This window comes from Mustela erminea, chromosome 16, assembly GCF_009829155.1.
Source record: "Mustela erminea isolate mMusErm1 chromosome 16, mMusErm1.Pri, whole genome shotgun sequence".
Lineage (NCBI taxonomy): Eukaryota > Metazoa > Chordata > Mammalia > Carnivora > Mustelidae > Mustela > Mustela erminea.
The window spans coordinates 48346498-48367736 of NC_045629.1; the positions used below are offsets into that span (position 1 = coordinate 48346498).

Below are 21239 nucleotides of genomic sequence, written 5' to 3' on the forward strand. Positions count from 1 at the left end.
TTGATGGAAAGTGGCGTGTAAGGGTAAGGCAGTCGTATTGTAGGTGTGTCAGGCTTGATTTTCATTGAAATAACTTGGATTTATAGCGTTGTTTAAGTCAATTCAGCAAGCGCTGTGGAAAATACATTAGGATACAAAATATACATTGTATAGATTCAACATATATTGATGAAGCATTTACTATGTACCAGGTTCTGCTGTATAGTAGGACAAATCTTCAAGGAGGTACATTCTTATCAGAGAATCTTTGTTCTCAACAGACACTGTTGGAGTGAAACCTTCCAGCCACACAGTAAAGGTAGGTGCTCGCTGAGGGTCCAAGCAGGTTTCTACCTCAGTAACATTCTTTTCAGACCTCTTACCAACCATCTACCCAGCTAAAAATCTTTACATGGGATTTGCCCAGGTGGTAACATGTTCCCGTTTTCCACCCGTACAACTGGCCCAGAGAGCGAGCAGTAAATTTCAGAATTCATAGGGATTGTTGTGTGTTGAATAATTAGGGAAAGCTTTAGGAAAGTCATGGAAGAGATGTGAATGAAGCTTAGTCTAATGGAAAGGCCTGGAGAAGTGGAGAAATATAAGAGACAAAATTGGTCAGAAGAATGTGGCAAAGACAGATACACTCAGGGAACAGAGCCTTGCCAGGATGGAATGCTGAGTGGTGGTTTACAAGCACTGGATAGCGAGAGCAGCACAGGGCCAATCATAATAATCCAAGGAGACACATGAATAGAACCTGAATGATAGTGGTGAATAGAGAGGATGGCTTATGTGGGTTCTGTTCTAGAGCCTATCAGACCTGGATTTGAGTCTCGGCTCATGACCTCCTGGCTGGCAAATTTCTTAATCTAAGTCTGCTTTCTCCTCTCTAAAATGGTATCCTTTTTACTTTAATGACATATGTAACCCAGCATATAATTTTATTATTTCAAAATATTATTATTTCAACATATACTCAATATAAACCTTATTAGTAAGATCTTTTCTCTTCCCATACTAAGTCTTGGTGTCTATTTTTCAAGTATAGTACATCTCCATTCAGATTAGTCACATCTCAGGTTCTCAAAGGTGTATATTGTATTGGACAGCATAGTTAAAACAACTTAGTCATAGGAGAATGCTCGAGATCAATTGCTAAATAAAAAGGCAGGCTACAGGGGCACCTGGGTGGCTCAGTAAGTGTTTAGCTTTGGCTCAGGTCATGATCTCGGGATCCTGGAATTGAGACCCACGGGGGGGTCTCTGCTAGATGGGGAGCCTGTTTCTCCCTCTCCCTCTGCCCTTTCCACCGCCCATACTCTCTCTCTCTTTTTGTTGCAAACAAAATCTTTTAAAAAGGCAGGCTGTAAAACTATGCTGCATGATCTAATTTTGTAACACATGCATGAAAAAATATATATGTACTGATGTGCAGAAAATAATGTTGAAAGGGTCCACAACAGAAACTTGTATTAGGGATTTTTTTATATTTTATTTGTCAACATCAAATCAAATGTAGAATACATTTTTTTATAGTTAGAAAAACAAATGTGATTTTCTAAAGGAGAGATGTGTTTGTTTCTTATTATCACTGTAACAAAGTGCTACAAACGTACCTTGAGACAACACACATGGGGCGCCTGGGTGGCTCAGTGGGTTAAGCCTCTGCCTTCGGCTCAGCTCATGATCTCAGGGTCCTGGGATCGAGCCCCACATCAGGATCTCTGCTGAGCGTGGAGCCTGCTTCCCCCTCTCTCTCTGCCTACTTATGATCTCTCTCTGTCAAATAAATAAATAAAATCTTAAAAAACAAAAAAGACAACACACATTTGTTACCTTACAGTTCTGTAGTACAGAAGTCTGACACAAGCCTCCCTGGACTAAAATCAATGGGCCTGCAGGGTTTTACTCCTTCTGGACGCTCTGAAGCAGAATGTTTCTGTGCCTTTTCCACCTTCCAGTGGCTGCCTACTTAGGCAGTGGCTTCCTTACTTAGCCCATGGTCCCCTTCCTCCATTTTCAAAGCCAGCTGTGTTGCTTATCTCTAATCCTGCTTCTGCTGTCACATCTCTTACTCTGACTTTCCTTTTCTGCCTCCCTCTTCCATATTCTCCCTTGTGATTACATTGGGCCCACCTGGACAATTAAGGATAACCTCCCTACTTTAATGTCAGCTGATGAACAACCTTAACTTCATCGGCAACTCCATTCCGCTTTGCTCCATAACATAACATAATCCAGGAATTAGGACCTGAACAACTTGGGTCATTATTCTGCCTACCACAAAAAGCCTGGTTGTGATTTGTACAGTCTAACAAATATTTCTACTCTCCACTGAGGCATGTGGTAGGCCTATACTTTCCTAATGCCTTGACAGTTGGGATATGACTTGCTTTGGCCAACACAATACGAGTGGAAGTGACATGTGTCACTCCCGGATAAAACCACAGCATCTGGTTTGCCATGTTCTCTTTGCCCTGCCTTTGTTATAAGGAAAGTATTGAGTGAGATGGCACCTACGTCTGCTGGATCTGAGAGAAATCAAGATAAGCAGAGCCTGCCTACTCTCTTCCACTGGCCAGACTCAGTGAGTGAGGAATAAACCGTATGGTCGTGTGTTATTCCACTGAGATTCAGGGATTATTTGGTGTCATGGACAAACTTAGCTTGTCCTGACTGGTAGAAGAGGTTAAGAAATGTATTGAGTTAAGGGAGTGCATGTGTAAATGCTGACACAGGTAAGTGATAGAGACCATGAAAGTGTGAAGAGGAAACAGGGACATTAAGCTGACACTGAAAATAAGCTGTGTTGATCACCATGCCTTCTCCTAAGTTGAAACAAAATGGCTCATTCATGTTAGAGGCATCCCTGGGCCCACCTTTGAGCTCTAGAGAAGCTTCGAGGTTCTCAGAGAAGCTCTGAGTTTTATAAAAGAACCCTTCTGCTGCTCAAGCGCTCCGGCTGCCAGCCCAAGGGAACACTGGATATGTGGGGCCCTCAGGAGAGTTTTTCCTGAGGCATCATCTCCTTAAGGCTTCCTAGGCTGATGAGGTACTGGATTCTAGGGGACTCTGGGCCTCCCTGAAATGTGTATGTCGATCAGGGACATGTTTTTGGGCTACCCCAAGGCTGAGTTGCTGCCTTGCTTTATCTGTAAGCCCTATGTATCACCCGGTAGTTTGCAAAATACATTCATGTTTGTATTTTCATTTTGTCCTCTCAATAATTCCATGAGATGACAGGGATTCTTGTTCTTTTAGATAGAAGATGCTGAGAGATACAGTGGTAGAAAAATAGCAGAACTGGGACTAGAATCTAGAGTGGGATTCCTCCCACGTCACGGCTGTGAAGAGTACCTCCAGAGAAACAAGTCTCCCTCAGTGGGCACCATTCGTTAGTTGATGATGATTTGTTGAGCACCTGTTGTGGGCTCTGTGTTGCTGTCCCCAAAATGGCTGAAAGCATAGTCCAGGAAGCCACAGAGGACAGTCCCCAAATTAGTCGATCATTTCATAACCATCCATTTCTCCTTTGTTGAATAAATATATCCTCCTAGTCCCACTTAGAAAAACCTAAGAAGTTATCAGTTCAGACGAATAGTAATGAGGTGCTTTTCTGACCATTTCAGAGCTAGCGGTAATTAAAACAACTTTTCCAGAATTGAACTGACATCACTCAAGAAGCTGTACGCAGAGATACTCTAAGAAAGCCCTCTATGAAACAAAGCTATTAAGTGAAAGAATAACGTGAAACTTGATTTCATTAAGAACACAGAGAGAGCATGGGATGTCTGGGTGGTGCAGTAAAGTTAAGCCTCCAACTCTTGGTTTCAGCTCAGGTCCTGATCTCAGGGTTGTGAGATCGAACCCTGTGTGGGCTCTGTGCTCAAGGCAGTCTGTTTGGCTCTCTCTCCCTCCCACTCTCTGTCCCTCCTCCCTGCCATCTCTCTCTCTCTCTCTCTCTCTCTAACTAAATAAGTAAATATTAAAAAAAAAAAAAGAATACAGAGAGGGTAAAAAAGAAAAAGTCAAAGTTTACTAGGTAGAAACGAAAAACAAACCTTGCATGAGAAGGCAGAAATACCATATTTTAACTTCTAAGAGGACACAACAGAGCCAGAAGATATAAATTATCACTCTAAGATAGGACACTTGGTAATTTTTTAATTCATTTGAAAAAAGGGGTCTCCTAGTAATTACTTTGGGATTCCACTTTGAACTTGTGTTGATGTTAATTTGTGGATATGTTGAACTAATCAAATTCAGTAAACATGGATATCTGTAGCATCCACACACTCCTCTGGGTAGACAGTCATTGTGTGCTGGGGCACACAGCCATGGGGGGATTGCATGGTCATCCTGACTCTGGGCCACATTTAAATTGGGCAGGGGGGCAAGCAAACATTTCTGAAAGGCCATCTCACCAATCACGGTCTGAAAAATGGATAGACCTGGCCCCATTTATACACTTACCCCTCCCCCACACACACATATTTACCTGTAGACTTCCCTGGATTAAAAAAAGCCTGAATTTTAAAAGTACCCAATATTCAAATTACAGCATATGAAGGATAAACCAATCAGTATGTGGCATTTTAAGCTTCATTTTAAAGCATAAGTTAACCCAAATCTTCCCACTATAATTCAGAAAAAACTTACATTGCACTTTGTTCCCCAATCTGTGCCAGCCATTACGGAAGATGGTAAGACATTGTAAAACCCAGCCTCTGTACTCTGGTAGCTGGTAATTTCATTAAGGAGAAGACTCATGAAACCCTATACAAAAGAATAAAGTTCAGACCAAAATGAGATGGAAATAGTTCACTCAGAAGAAAGTTTGGAAGAGGAGAGATTGGTGTGACACTGACCATTCATTCATTCAACAGATATTTACCAGGCATGAAGTGTGTGCCAAGCACTGTTCCATACACCAGAGACACGGTGGGAAAAAGACAAAGTTCTTGCTCTCTTGGAGTCTATGTTGTCACATGGGACACAGAGAGCACACCAGAAAACAAATAATTACATTCTATCACTTCTGACAGTGGTAAGTGCTCTGAAGAATGAACAGAGTGCTGGGGTGGTGGTGCCTTTGTAGAGGGAGGCTGGGAACACTGTCTCTGAGGAGGTGAACTTCGAGCAGAATCCCTACTGATGTGAGGAAAGCTACCACATAAAGATCTGGAAGTGTTTTCTGCAAAGAGAACGGCAACTGAGTTGACAAGATGTTGCTGTGTTCCAGAACGGCAAAAAGGCTGACAGGGCTGGAGCTGAGTAAGCACAGGGGAGATGTCCAACCTGGCCCAGGAGACGTCCCTCAAGAGAGGAGATTTGAAACAGGATTGGCTTGTCAGCCTGCCAAATGGAGAGAGCATTCCAGCTGAGGAGTTAAATTTCCACCACCTGGTGCCATTAGGACTTACAAGTGGGTTAATTAGAGAAAAGTAGAATTAGAGAGTTGTATTTTCTACATAGCTATAGGGCTTACATTTGAGGATTCTAGTTAACACTTTCTATAACATCTCTGTTTGCTCTTATCATTTGGTCTCTTATCAACTTTTTTTTAAAGATTTTATTTATTTATTTGATAGAGAGGATCACAAGTAGGCAGAGAGGGGGTCAGGGGAGGAAGCAGGCTCTCTGCCGAGCAGAGAGCCCAATGCGGGGCTCGATCCTAGGACCCTGAGATCATTACCTGAGCCGAAGGCTGAGGCTTAACCCACTGCCACCCAGGTGCCCCTCTTATCAACTCTTTTGAGTTGTAATTGCTTGCACTTTTTAAAAAACCCATCTCAGAAGGATGATGATAAAGAGAGCAGAATGGGGGTGAATAATCCTGTCTCAGAGTGCCTGAGCAGCTCAGTGATTTAAGCATCCGCCTTTGGCTCAGGTCTTGATCCGGGGTTTCTTGCTCAACAGGGAGCCTGCTTCTTCCTTTCCCTCTGCCTGATGCTCCCCCTGCTTGTGTGCTATTTCTCTCTCTCTCTCTCTCTGACAAATAAATAAATCTTAAAAAAAAAAAACCAAAACATTGTTTTTAAAAAATAAGAACTGTGGACTTTAAAATTCATGTCCTGTGAAATATAACTCTGACCCCCATAAGTCTGCAATTATTGGTTGTCTTATTCAGTAAATTGGACCCTCATATTAATACTTGAATTCACATCACTGTTTTATGAAAAGTGTAAATAACTAAGACATTTCTTTTACAAGTTCCTTCTTCTTTTATTCATGAAGGTAAAACTGTTCTATGTGTTGAAGCTTTTTTCAAATAAAGACTTGAAACTTTATTTATTTTCTATCTCCCCAATTTTATAATCTGTACTTTAGTTGGGGGGGGGCAGGTGGTTCTACCCTCAAGGGTCTTTTTAAATTATTGGTTTTTTAAAAAATTATGGTAAAATACATGTAACATAAAATTTACCATCTCAGCCATTTTTAAGTGTGTAGTTCAACAGTTTTATGTATGTTCACATTATTTTGCAATTTCCAAAACTTTATCTTAATATAAAATTAATAAAAATAAAATCCAAACTCTATCAAACAATTCTCTGTTCCATGTTCCCATGCTCTAACCTCCTCCCTACCCCTCAAAGTTCCTGGCAATCACAATTCTACTTTCTGCCTCTATGAATTCTACTACTCTAGGTATCTCATATAGATAGAGCCATACAATATTTGTCTTCCTGTGACTGGCTTACTTCGCTTAGTATAATGTCCTCAGGTTCATTCATGTTGTACCATGTGTCAGAATTTTCTCTTTCTTTCCTTTCTTTGTAAGACCATTGAATGTATTTACCATGTTTTTTTATCCATTCATCTATCAGTGAACATTGAGACTGCTTCCACTTTCTGGCTATTTTGAACAATGCTGCTATGAACATGGGTGTGTAGATACTAGTTTGAGACATTGTTTTCAATTCTTTTGTTTTCTGGGAACTCTCTCTCTTTCTCTCTCTCACCTCTCTCTGTCTCTCCTCCCTCTGTCTCCCTCAAAAATATGTATCTGAGGATACTAATTATAATTTGTTAAAGTTCTTTTTTCCATGAATCAACTCCTAGGGATTAATTTTTGTTTTGTTTTGTTAATATTATACAGTTCTGCCTCTGAAGGCTTTGGTTTCCCATCCATACTTAAGAATGAAGCAATAGTGGGGCGCCTGGGTGGCTCAGTGGGTTAAGCCGCTGCCTTTGGCTCAGGTCATGATCTCAAGGTCCTGGGATCGAGTCCCGCATCGGGCTCTCTGCTCAGCAGGGAGCCTGCCTTCTCCTCTCTCTCTCTCTCTCTGCCTGCTTGTGATCTCTTTCTGTCAAATAAATAAATAACATCTTTCTTTAAAAAAATTTAAAAAAAAATGAAGCAATAGAAAAGCTCATCATCCGCTATGTGTCTGTGGCAGGGCTTGTCAACTGGCAAGCATCATCTTAGTTGAACAGATAGGGGCAGCCATTCAGCTTTGGGCCTCATAAAATGGAAGGAGAAAGGGCTGTGTGCCGAGGCACTAATTCACATGCTCACCACCCAATTTCTTATGAGACAGTCCTTCCATTTCTTTACTTTTTTGGTGCTTTTCTTTGTTTTGTTTCAGGAATTTGCTTAAATTCTTCCCCCCCACCACTTTATTAAGATTGAAAAATAAAAATTGTATTTATTTAGGCTGTACAATGTGATTTTTTTGTCTTTTTAAGGTGTACAATGTGATGATTTAATATACATATGCTTTGTTAAATTATACACAATGAAATATTATGCAGAAATAAGAAAGGAAATCCTGCTGTCTGGGACAACATAGGTAGACCTTAACAGCATCATGTTAAGTGAAGTAAGGCAGATACAGAGAAACAACTATTAAATGATCCCACTTATATGCGGAATTTTAAAAGGCCAGACTCATAGAATCAAAGAAAAGAATGGCGGTTGCCAAGGTGGAGGGTGGGGAGAAATGGGGAGATGTCAGTTAAAGGGTGCAAATTTCCAGGTATAAGATGACCAAGTTCTGGGGATCTAATGTACAGCATGGTGACTATAGTTATTAATATTATATTTTGTTCTTAAAATTTCCTAAGAGACTAGACCCTAAGCTTTCTCAAAATACATGCGCAAAAAAAAAAAAAAAGTATCTTTCCATTTGTTTTGACACTGACTCAGTTAATCAATCAATCAATGTCTCCCTCTCACTCTTTCTATCTGTGTCTCCCCCTGCTTGGAGAGAGTGAGGCATTCTCTGCAGAGATGCGTCCGCTGTTGAATATTCTATCTACAGACTTTCCAGTAACTCCTCTGTTTTCAGCCCCATTTACTGCTATCTCTGCAGACCTGGAACTTCTTGAGTTCTAAGCCCTCCAAACTTCTGAGAGAGATCTGTACGGTCTCCTCTGCTACAACACCCACCATGCATTTTTAAGTGATGTTTCCTCCTCCCTGCCTCATTCAATACTTACTCTATTTCCCACTTTGGTCTCCAGAAATTTGTTGAAACCTCTGGTCAACGGATGCCCTCTATTTATTTTTGTGAGCTCATTCATTCATTTGTGAGTACAGTCATTTTTAGGGGTTGGAAGGAGAGGAGCTAAACACACATACTTAATCCACCATATTGAATTACAAGCCTGAAAGTGTAGTTCAGAAATCTTACCATTTCCATGGCTTTCTTTCCTGCAGATGCAGGCTCCCATCTGGGATCATTTCTGTTCAGCCCTGGGAACTTCCTAAGTATTTCCTGCAGTACAGGTCTAGTGCCAACAAATTCTCTCAGCTTTTGTTTTTCTGAAAATGCTTAGATTTGGCCATCATTTTTCCATTTTAAAAACATTTTTACTTTGAATTAATTTTAAGCTTACAGAAAATTGCAAGAATAGTACAAAGAACTCCCAAGAGTTATTTTTAACTGGTGACATTTAATTGTTAACATTTTGCCACATTTGCTTAATCATTTTATCTGTCTCTTTCTCTTTCCTGCTCTCTCTCTGTCTCTGTACATGCTCCATATATATTATAATTTTTGATATTTATACATAAAACAATTTTGTATAATATACATACTAGTATAATCATTTGAAAGTAAATTGTGAGAAAAAAGTAAGTTTGGATGTAATAACTCTGATTTAGGGAATTAACGTAGAAGCAATACTATCACCTAATCTACAGATCTCACTCACGTTTTACTGATTATCCTGATAATACTCATTTTTTTTAAAGAGTGAGCACATTTTTTTTCAAAGATTTTATTTGTTTATTTGACAGACAGCGATCACAAGTAGGCAGAGAGGCAGGCAGAGAGAGAGAGGAGGAAGCAGGCTCCCTGCTGAGCAGAGAGCCTGATGCCGATGCAGGGCTTGATCCCAGGACCCTGAGATCATGGCCTGAGCCGAAGGCAGAGGCTTTAACCCACTGAGCCACCCAGGTGCCCCTCCTGATAATATTCTTTAAAAATTTATAATCCCATCCAGGATCACTTATTGCATTTAATTATCATGTCTCTTTCATTTCCTCTAATCTGGAAGATTATTTCTGTTTTTGTCTTTCATGACCTTGATATTTTTGAAGAATCTATGCCACTTATTTTTCAGAATATCATTCAGTTTGGGTTTGTCTGGTATGTCTTCATTATTCAAAAGAGGGTTTTTTTGTTTGTTTGGTAGCAATAACATGGAAGTGATGTTGTGTTCTTCTTGGTGCATCCTATCAGAGAGTGACAACAATGACAGTTGTCTCATTACTGATAATGTTAAAGTTTACTATCTGGTTAAGATGATGTGTATATCCCTAAATAGCCAAAACAATCTTGAAAAAGAAAAAGTTCGAGGTCTCTTTTCAGTTACAAAGTTACCATATCAAAACAGTGTGGTATTGGCATAAAGACAGAGATGTAGGCCACTTCAAAGAATAAAGAGCCTTAAAATAAACCCTTACACATACAGTCAAATGATTTCCCGCAAAGGTGCCAAGAACATTCAATGGGGAAAGGCCAGTCTTTTCAAAAAATGCCCTTGGGAAATTGGATATTTACATGAAAAGAAAGAAGCTGCACCTTTCAATTATATTATATTCAAAAATTAACTCAAAATGGATCAAAGACCCAAATGTAAGAGCTAAAACTATAAATCTCTCAGAAGAGAATATAAGGGAATCTTCATAATATTGAATCTTGGCTATGAATACAAAAGTACAAGCAGCAACAACAAAAGTTAGACAGAGTAGTACATCAAAATTTAAAAATTTTTCATCAAAGGACATAATCAAGAGAGTAAAGGGGCAACCTACAGAATAAAGAAAAATATTTCCAAATCCCCTATTTCATAAAGGGTTAATATCCAGAATATATAAAGAACTCCTACAACTCAACAAAAGCAACAATTAAAAAAAAATTCAAAATGGGGAAAGGACATGAATAGATACTTCTCTAAGATGTCCAAATGGCCAACAAGCACATGAAATAGGTTCAATATTACTAATCATTGGGAAATGCAAATTAAAACCGCAATGAAAAAAAGAAAAAAAACCCCACAATGAAATACCATTTTACACCCAGGATGGCTATTATCAAAAACAAACAAACAAACAAAAAAACAAAAACAAAAAATGAGAAAACAAGAGTTGGGGAGGATGTGAAAACACTGGAACCCTTGTACCCTACTTGTGGGAATATAAAACCGTACAGCCTCTATGGAGTATGGTATTTCCTCAAAAAATTAAACATGGAATTAGCATATGATACAGTGATTCTACTTCTGGGTACATACCCAAAAGATTTGAAAGCAGAGTCTTGAAGAGATATCTGTACATTCATATCCATAATAGTATTGTTTACAAAAACCAAAACATGGCAGCAACCCAAGTGTCCATTGATGGATGAATGGATAAACAAAATGGGGCATATACATTAAATTGAATATTACTCAACCTTAAAAAGAAAGGAAATTCTGATACATGCTACTACGGGGATGAACCTTTTATGCTAAGTAAAATACTAAGCTAAGTAAAATAAGCCCCATCACAAAAAGACAAAAAATGTGTGATTCCATTCATATGAAGTACCTAGAATCATCAAATCCATGAAGATAGAAAGTAGAATGGTGGTTGCCAGAGACTGTGGGAAGTGGGGAATGGGGTTTTATTCTTTGACCGGTGCATAGTTTTACTTTGGGAAGATGAGAAGTCTCTAGAGATAGATTGTAGTGATAGTTGCACAACAATGTGAATGTACTTAATGTCACTGAACTGTACACTTAAAGTGTAAATTTTATATTATGTAGATTTTACAGTTAAAAAGATGGCACATGTCATGTTTCTCCACTGTAAAGTAAATAAGTAATATGTATCTTGTAGTAACCATATTTTGTTACTTCCTTTATTAAATATGAAATATGAAAATATTATTCTCATTATCCTCATTATATTGTGTGTCAATCCTCTTGAATGTAACCAGTCTCTCAAACATATCAACCATCTCCTACCTCTGCCTCCACCAACCATGCTAATCAAATCTTTGACCCTGTCCCCACTGATGTGGTAGGAGAATTCTAGCCTGCCACAGAAGTGAGACAATGACCTTAAATTTCAGAGGATATTTTCACTGGATATAGAATTTCTGGTTGACAGATTCCTTTCTCATTCATCACTTTAAAAGATGCCAGTCCATCTGGCTTCCATTGTGTCTGAAAAAAAGTCAGCCATCATTCTTATTGTACTTCTAAATGTATCATGTTTTTTTCTCTGGGTGTTCTTAAGGCTTTCTCGTTGTCTTTGGCTTCCAGCAGTTGGACTATGGTAACTATAATGCTTGGATAAGCTTCAATCTCTCTTCTTCTTCTACAATGGCCCTGGAGATTCTGCTTTTAAGATGACCACACTATAAGAGAGAAGAAGCCTAGAAATCAGAATCAGTGTTTGAAGGAGAGCCATGAAGGAAAGCTGTCCCACTGAGACTGAGATTGGTAAACAAGCAAATAACAACAATAACAACAACACATTATATGGCTTTAAGTTACTGAGATTTCAGGGTTTATTACAATGGCATAGCCTGGTCTATCTTGACTAATGTATTAATCAAAGCGTGTAATAAGATTATTTTAACAAGTAAAAAGGAAGCTAGGTAACATGCATATTGTTATCATCCATGAACAATACCATGAGTATATGCTACGTATTGGTATTTAGATGAAAACTCACACACATGTGCACATGCACACACATATTTAAGTTGCCATACCATTAAAGATCATTAGAGATCATTTGAGAAATAACTTCCATATTTAAAAAAGATTGACTTTCTTACTTCAAACCTTGAGTTCAAGCGGCTAATCATGTACATGACTGATAACACAAGTCATACTCACAAACACTGTCTTATCCATGTATTTTGTAACAGAGGGGGAAAAAACTATGTCTTCAAAGTTAGTATTTTTAGGCCAAATACTGGAGTCTAAACCAAAGTCAAACATTACATTTTAGAAAAATCAAATACTTCTAAGGAGATTATTTCACCTGTCACAGAGGTATGAAATTGGTACTTACTAGTTGACTCTATTCCATTTCTAGGAAATAAGCACTGTTATTATTAAGACCACTGAGAAGACTCCTTTGGTTAATATCAGGATTGTACTTGATTTCTCCCTTGACACTGAGGCTAGTGGTTAGAACACTACAAATTTGAGGTGGTCTTAGATGGGCTGAAAAGGGAGTTAATACTGGAAGGCCTCATGATTTCATGATATAAGCCTTATCAGTGTAATTGTGCATAAGTTAGCCTCTTTGTGCCCCAGTTATCTCACTTATTAAGTAATTTTTGCTGATGGTTCTGGTTCTTGTGAGAAATGGAGAACAAGGTGGTGCATAAAAGCCACTTAGTGTTGCAGTCATGATCAGGGTCAATATCATCATCACTCTAGTAAGGGAATTCAGATGTTATTAGTACTGACCACAACTTTGTCATCCACTTTGTATAAGAATGTGGAAAAAAGAATGTAGGCAACATCATTTTGGATCTTTCTTTCCTCCTAGAGTAAAACACGAGTATCACTATAACTAGCATACATGTTAAACACCTAAGAATTGTGACAAGTGTCTTAAAAGTAGAAATCAAGGAATACATTTCTAAACCAGGTTTCTCTAGATTTCAAAAGAAACTTTCAGTTAGATGTTAGAAAATACTCCAATGGCATCTGGACATGCCATTGTGGAAAGATACTTTTCAATTGTGAGGAAATCAGCCTTAAGCAAGCCATATACCGGTTTTTTTCCCTATACTTTAAAAAAAAGAGTTGTTTTGGAATCAACTTGTGATTCCTTTGTGTCTACACACTGCACACATTAGACAAAACACAGGGGTTGTATTAACACAATTACAGCCAATCAAACCTCAAGGTAAATGCATTATAAATTACCTTTTCATTAGTTAATCCTGGATACCAAAGTTCTTGGAAATATGGTGGAATCACATTTATCAGAAGGTCTCAAGGGACACATAAAGCTTTCAAATATGTGAGGATTTGAATAAAGTAACCTGGCAAATAGAGCTTTGAACTTGGCAGTGTAGCTTGTTCCATCTACAGCACAGATTCGCAAAGTATCCTTTCCATCTCCCTTGGTTTACAGGTGGCCAACTTACATGGCCAAGTCAGCCCACAAACTAAGGATGTTATGTTCCAGGTTCACTGAACTTGGCGTTTCAAGAGTAGCTTGTTTTTCCTTTTCATCAGTGAGCTAGGGTTGGAGAAATCCAAGAGTCGAAAATTTAACTATAACCTCAAGAACTATAAAGTACAATGCTTATAAAACCACCCAGGCTATCTCTTCAAAGACTTACAACCTATGAAAAGGCTCACCTCACAAGCTGCTCAAAACACCCTGAACTCACGTGTTCCGGCACCACCACTAGACAGCATGCAGAAAAGGTAACCTTAAAACTAACCAAAAATAGATGGTACCTTATGGATCTGCTAAAATCTTTTTTTTTTTTTAAGATTTATTTATTTTAGAGAGAAAGTGAGAGCAGGGGGAGGGGTGGAGAGAGAGGGAGACAGAATTCTCAAGCAGAATCCCTGCTGAGTTTGGAGCCCGATGCTAGGTTTGATTCAGGACCCTGAGATCATAACCCGGGCCAAAATGAAGAGCTAGAGGCCTAACCCACAAATCTACCCAGGTGCCCCTCTGCTAAAATCTTGGTAGGCAAATTAATACAATTAATTTTAGGTTTATTCAACTAAAATATGATGGATGTATTATAGCACTAACCAAAACCTTTAAATTTGGTCACAGACCAAGTGTCTTCAAGCATACAGATGCATATTTGAGCTTGATTGTCTGTATAGGATTCGCAGGCAGGCCAAAGACCCGAGGAACTGAATTTATCCCTTAAATTAGTATTGGTTAAGACACTCATAAGGGATTTACAAAGCCATGGAATTGTCCATTTTATAAAGCTAGAATGCTGTTGGTTTAAGCATTATTTGGGACTTTTAAAAGAAAATCATAAAATGACTTGTTTTCAGTTTATTGTTTTTTCTTGAAAAAATCTAATTAGGAGAAAGTAGATCTCGTTATTTCTGTTGCATTGAAAGGTTTGAGCTTCATGATTAATAGTATTGGCAGCAAATAGAGTAAACAGTCTTCCTTAAACGTATTTTGATTAAATACATTTAGAGTTCCAGTTAAGATGCATTTTGCCATGTTCAATATGGTGCTAGACATGGGTGGAAAAACAGCAGAGGTTTTTCCAAGCAGGAGGCATGAGATTGCTAAAATCCTCAGCCTCCACCACAACATTAATTAGTGTGTTTCACCAACCAAGGCTGTAAGATTTGTAAATGAAATTCTAGAAGGGGCATCAAGCTAGAACAGGATATGGAAGCCAAATGGAAAACATGAACCAATAAAAGAAAAAAGCTAAACTAGCTAGAAGTCTTAGTTTAGTCTTTGAAGTCAGTTCAAGTCTTGCATGCTTTAATTCTGATGTAATCTTAAAATGGTGGGTACAAACAAGAACTCCGAAACAGCTTTTGTAACTTTTGGACCAACTGCTCATGAATCAGTTTGTTGATGGCTATAATGATTACACAGTGGTCTTTGCTGAATTACATCTGAATTAAAACCGTCATTCTCCTCAGGCCAAAATATAATGAATACTTATGAACAAGAACAACCATCATCCAAACACATTCACCACCCCCTCCACAGGCACACTTATAAAAACTTTTACACAGTATGTTACATTTTGTTGATATATCACATTATTAGTCTTAACAGCGTAAGCTTTTGCACGCCAGCACATTCTTCCTGGATGACAATGTGTTTGTTCCTTCTTTGTCCTGTCATTTGTCTCATTTCACGTTCTAGTTAATGAGATGATTGCTTTTCTGTGTGCAAGAATAGTTTCCTGAGAAGATATAATTCTCTTGATTTGAAAAAAAAATATATTTCTGGCAGGATAAGAACTTCAAACACATATGGCATAGAGGACCATGCCCATAATAATCTTAATGGACAAAAAAATTCTTCAATTAGAACCACAATCCATTAAGTGTATCCTTCTTCTTGTCTGCTGACAAGACTTAAGACTGAATAACACACAAAATGAAAAAATGCATGCTGATCTTTTTGTAACATCCATTTGAAATTCTTAGATGGAATAAGTGTAGCAGTATATTATAAAGAGTCTTTTCTTAATAATTATTATTTTCTTTCTTGGAAAGAAATTTAAATTATTTTCTTTTGATGATAAATGGAAACGTTTAGTTCATATATGTTATTTTGACTTAAAAAGAAGAGTACATAAAAGATAGATTTGATTAAAAATACACGTGATCAGTACTCAGGATGGGAATTGAATAGGTGGATTTATATTTATTTATTGAATGTATCTGTGAGTAGTTAACAAATAAGGACACCTGAGAGCCACAATTATACAGAAGTGGGTAAGCCACATAGGCAAGTGCAGAGTCATGTGACGGCAGTGCTATTGTATTTAGATAGAAAATAGCCCACACAAGTAAGAAGAAATCCATAACCATGATTTTCTGGTAGGCAATTATAAAATTTCAGCCTCACTAAGTTATTGAGTGCCTAATAAGTACCGAGAATATGCATATGACATGTAAACAGAAAGTGTAACAGAACTGATAAGTATGATAGAAAGATACGTACAAGGTACACAAGAGAGAAAAGAAAAAGATCAACTCAGTTGAGTTGTGTGTGAGGGGTATCCAGGGTCAGAGAACGCTTCAAGGAGGAAAGAAGGTTTGAACTGGGCCTTCGAAAAATGAGTAGGCCTACAGCCCAGCAATTGTACTACTAGATATTTATCCAAAGGATACAAAAATAGTGATTCGAATGGGCACCTTCACCCCAGTGTTTATAACAGCAATATCCACATTAGCCAAAATATGGAAAGAGTCCAGATGTCCACTGATAGATGAATGGATAAAGAAGAAAAAGAATGCAATCTTGCTATTCGCCATAACATGGATGGAACTAGAGGGTTTTAAGCTAAGCAGAATAAGTCAGCCAGAGGAAGACAAATACCATAGGATTTCTCTCATATATGGAATTTAAGAAACAAAACAGAAGAACATAGGGGAAGGGAAGGAAAAATGAAATAAGATAAAAACAGAGAGGGAAGTAAACCATAAAAGACTTAACTATAGGGGAAAAACTGAGGGTTGCTGGAGAGGAGATAGGTGGAGAAATAGGGTAAGTGGGTGATGGACATTTAGGAGGGCATGTGATATATTGAGCACTGGGTGTTATATGCAACTGACTAATCACTTAATCATACCCCTGAGACTAATAATACACTATACGTTAACTAAATTTAATTTATATAAAAAATTTTTTTAAATGACTATGGTTCTGCAGGTAGAAGAGGGAAGGTATTCTCAAGCAGATGGACAGGTATGAAATTACCATGACCTATTTGTGAGTTGTAAGTAATGTTCACTGGTTTTTAAAGTGTGGTCTGTAGACTCCTCCATGAAGTCAAATACATTTTCATAATAAGATGTTATATGCCTTTTATACTGTGTTGATATTTACACTGAAGATACTAAAGCAACAGTGAATGAAACTGCTGACCTCTTTCTAGATATTAAGGAGGTAGCACCAAAATGATGACATTTTTTACTTTTAAAGAAAAAATAAGTTTCACTTAAGAATGTCTAGAAGTGGGCACCTAGATGTCTCAGTCAGTTAAGCAGCCAACTCTTGACTTTCGTTCGGGTCATGATTCTCTGCCTGTGATTCTCTCCCTCACCCCCTGCTCCTCCCCCTGTGTGTGTGCTCTCTCTTTTTCTAAAATAAATAAATAAATATTGGGGAGAAAAAAAAGAATGTCCAGAATTATTAACTTCACTAAAAGTTGACCTTCCAGTACACAACTTTTTGATATCCTAATTGGCAAAATAGGGAAGTAAACAAACAGAAAGCATGCCTGCTGCATACCAAAGTATAAAGGTTATTTCCTGAAAAAGCACTTGCACAGTTGTTTGAGTTGCCAGCTGACCTAGCCACTTTTTTCATGGAACACCACATTTTCATTTGAAAGGATTAACATACAATTTATAGTTATTTGGCAGATGTTTTCTTAAAAAAAAAAAAGTACAAAGTGAGACTCTTACTTCAAGGAAAACAACAGGCAATATTTTTTTCTGATAATAAAATATGAACTTATAAATGAAAATCAGAATTTTTGAAAATTATGTCTACCATTGTGAGTTTGACAGCTTCCTAATACTTAAAAGATTTTTCTGATGAGATTAGAACTTTGATATTGTACAATAAAATGTCAACATCATCTCCATAACTCAGTGAACTGGTTTTTTTTTTTCCCAAGAACCATTATATGAGGTTACAAAATTATGCATGGATAAAAGATCCATTCAAAGAGCAACATAGACCAATGGATTTTCATGTAACCGAATACTGAAAGTATTGATATGGTTTCAGATTTTATATGCCAACTAAATTTAAAGAATATATCAGTATATTAAAGAGTATACCAGGGACGCCTGGGTGGCTCAGTTGGTTAAGCAGCTGCCTTCAGCTCAGGTCATGATCCCAGTGTCCTGGGATCGAGTCCCACATTGGGCACCTTGCTTGGCAGGGAGCCTGCTTCTCCCTCTGCCTCTGCCTGACTCTCTGTCTGCCTGTGCTCACTCTCGCTCCTCTCTCTCTGACAAATAAATAAATAAAATCTTTAAAAAAATAATAATAAAGAGTATACCAGTTAGTGTAGTATAGAAAATACCCATATTTATCTGAGAAAACTATAAGGTTATTCAATATCCCTCCCTTTTCCAACTCCGTATCTGTGTCAGGCCGGATTTTCTTTGTATACTTTGACCAAAACAACATAATACAACAGACTGTAAAGAGAAGCAGTTGTAAGGATCCAACCATCTTTTTTTAAGCCAGACATTGAAGAGATTTGCGAAAATGCAAAACAATGGAAAACAAAACAAAACAGTGGCATTGTTTGTCTTAAAAGGTAAATTGTATTGTCTCAAAAGGTACAGTTTTAAAAAATAAAAATGTATACTTGATGATGACATGATTTAATAAATCTAAATAAAAGATTTGATAAATCTTTTTGAAAGTTCTATTTTAATTCATAATTCAGTAACTATCAATAGACATAAGCAAAAGATCTTTGGGGTCCTTAATATTTTTAGGAGTATAAAAGCAACTTGAGAGCAAAAATGTGGAGATTCTGGGATTTTTTTTGTATGCAAAGAGAGATAGACATGATAAGGTTTGTAAGATAATAGAGGAGCATGTGCTTCATGCTAAGGCCTATGATCATTTCCTAGAAGAAAGGGAATCATCTTTTTTTTTTTTTTTTAAAGATTTTATTTATTTATTTGACAGGCAGAGATTACAAGTAGGCTGAGAGGCAGGCAGAGAGAAAGGAGGAAGCAGGCTCCCTGCTGAGCAGAGAGCCCGATGTGGGGCTCGATTCCAGGACCCTGGGATCATGACCTGAGCTGAAGGCAGAGGCTTTAACCCACTGAGCCACCCAGGCGCCCCGAAAGGGAATCATCTTAATAGCCCTTTGATGATACCAGAAAAACACTTTAAATACAAATGGAAAGTAAACATACACATAAATATACTTTTTTTGGTGTGTGCAATTGAGTAATGCAGTAATTTTTGGTACATTGCTTTATGGAGGTATAATTTACATACTGTAATATTTATTCACTTTAGGATTCAACAATTTCTTAATTCTATTGAGTATTGCAGCCATCATGACAGTCCAGTTTTAGAACATTTCCATCTCTCCAGAGAGATCCCTTATGCCCATTTATGTACAGTTAATCCTTGTTTCCATCCTTAGGCCCCAAGTAACCACTAATCTAATTTCTGTCTCTACAGATTTGCCTTTTCTGGACATTTTACATGAGTGGAATCATATAATAAATGCTATTGGTCTGTCTTCTTTCACTTAGCATAATGTTTTTGAGGTTCATGGATGTAACATATATCAGTTGTTCATTCTTTTTTGTCACAGGGTAATATTCCACTGTATACATGGGCAACATTTCATTTATCTGTTCATCAGTTGATTGATTTTTGTGTAATTGTTCACATTTTGGCTATTATGAATAATGCTATGTACATAAGCATGCAAAATTTTTTATGGAAATGTTTTTGTTTCTCTTGGGTAGATTCCTAGGAGTTGAAATGCTAAGGAGTATAGTAAATATATATTCAACTTTCTAAGGAACTGCCAGATTTCTTCAAGGTGCCACTTACATTCCTACCAGCAATATATGAATTTCTCCATATCCTTGCCCTGACTGGTTAATGTCTTTTTGATTATAGCTACCCTGGTGAGTGTCAGTTGGTATCTTATTGTGGTTTTCATTTGTATTTCCCTAATGACTAATGATGTTGGATACCTTTTCATGTGGTTATTGGTGACTCACATATTTCCTAGGTGAAATGTTTATTCCAATATTTCGATGATTTTAAAACTGCATTGTCTTCTCATTATTGAATTACACTCTTTATATATTTAGACATAAGTCCTTTGGCAGAAATATTTCATTCCAGTCCTTGGTTTGTCTTTTCATTTATCTAATGGGATCTCTTTGAAGTACTAACTTTTCAATTTTATGAAGTGCTATTTCTTTTTTTCATTTATGGATCCATTATGTAGTTGATTTAATATTGAGGAATTCTTTGCCTAACCCAAGATCATGAAGATTTTTCTCCTGTTCTCTTTTGAAAGTTTCAGTTTTATTGCTTCAATTTAGGTCTATCATCAAAATTTTGAGAAAAATTTTGCATAAGACAAGATAATTCCTCACTTGGAAACTTCATTGAAAATTAAATGATGATAAATATAAGGATTTATTTCTAGACTTTCAATTCTGATTTCAATACCATACTTACTTGATTACTGTAGTTGTAGAATGTATTTTGAAACTGTAAAGTGTAAGTCCTCTAATTTTGGTTTTATCAAATTTATTTTGACATGGATACTTTAAATTTCCATATAAATTTTAAAATCAGCTTATCAATTTCTATAAAAATGTATGAAGAATTTTGATAGGGATTATGTTGAATGTTGATAAATTCCAGGAGAATTAGAGTTATGACAATATTGAGTCTTCCATTCCATGAATATGTAATGCATCTTCATTTATTTAGTTAGTTTCAAGTTTTATTTAAATTCTAGTTAGTTAATATATAGTGTAATATTGATTTCAGGCATAGAATTTAGTGATTTATCACACATATAATAATCAGTTCTCTTTACATTAAGTGTCCTCCTTAATACCCCATCACCCATTTAGTTCATCCCTCACCCACCTTCCCTCTAGCAACCTTAAGTCTATTCTCTATACTTAATAGTCTCTTATGGGTTGCCTCCCTCTTTTTTTGGTTTCCTTCCCCTATGTTCATCTGTTTTGTTTCTTAAATTCCACTGAGGGAAGTAATATCATATTTGTCTTTCTCTGACTTACTTTGCTTAGCATAATAAGCTCTATTCACATAATTGCAAATGGCAAGATTTCATCTTTTGATAGCTGAGTAATATTCCATTGTACACACACACACACACAGACACACACACACACACACACACCATCTTCTTTACCCATTCATCAGTTGATGAACATTTCAGCTCTTTCCATAATTTGGCTTTGTTGATATGCTGCTATAAACATAAGGGTGCATATGCCCCTTCAAATCAGTATTTTTGTATCCTTTGGGTAAATACTGGGTATTTTCAGTAAAAAAAAAAAAAAATGAT

General features: G+C 37.2%; 1 protein-coding gene across 1 annotated transcript in view; it reads right to left on the minus strand.

Annotated features, from left to right (window-relative positions):
- Nucleotides 1-4665: 4665 nt before the first annotated feature.
- The window catches only part of RGS22 (regulator of G protein signaling 22), a 150628-nt gene continuing 134054 nt past the window's right edge, over nt 4666-21239 (minus strand). The window contains exon 27 of the mRNA XM_032316101.1: nt 4666-4758. Within this exon, the coding sequence (XP_032171992.1) occupies nt 4736-4758 (23 nt within the window). The 3' untranslated portion in view covers nt 4666-4735. The remainder of the gene's footprint in view (nt 4759-21239) is intronic.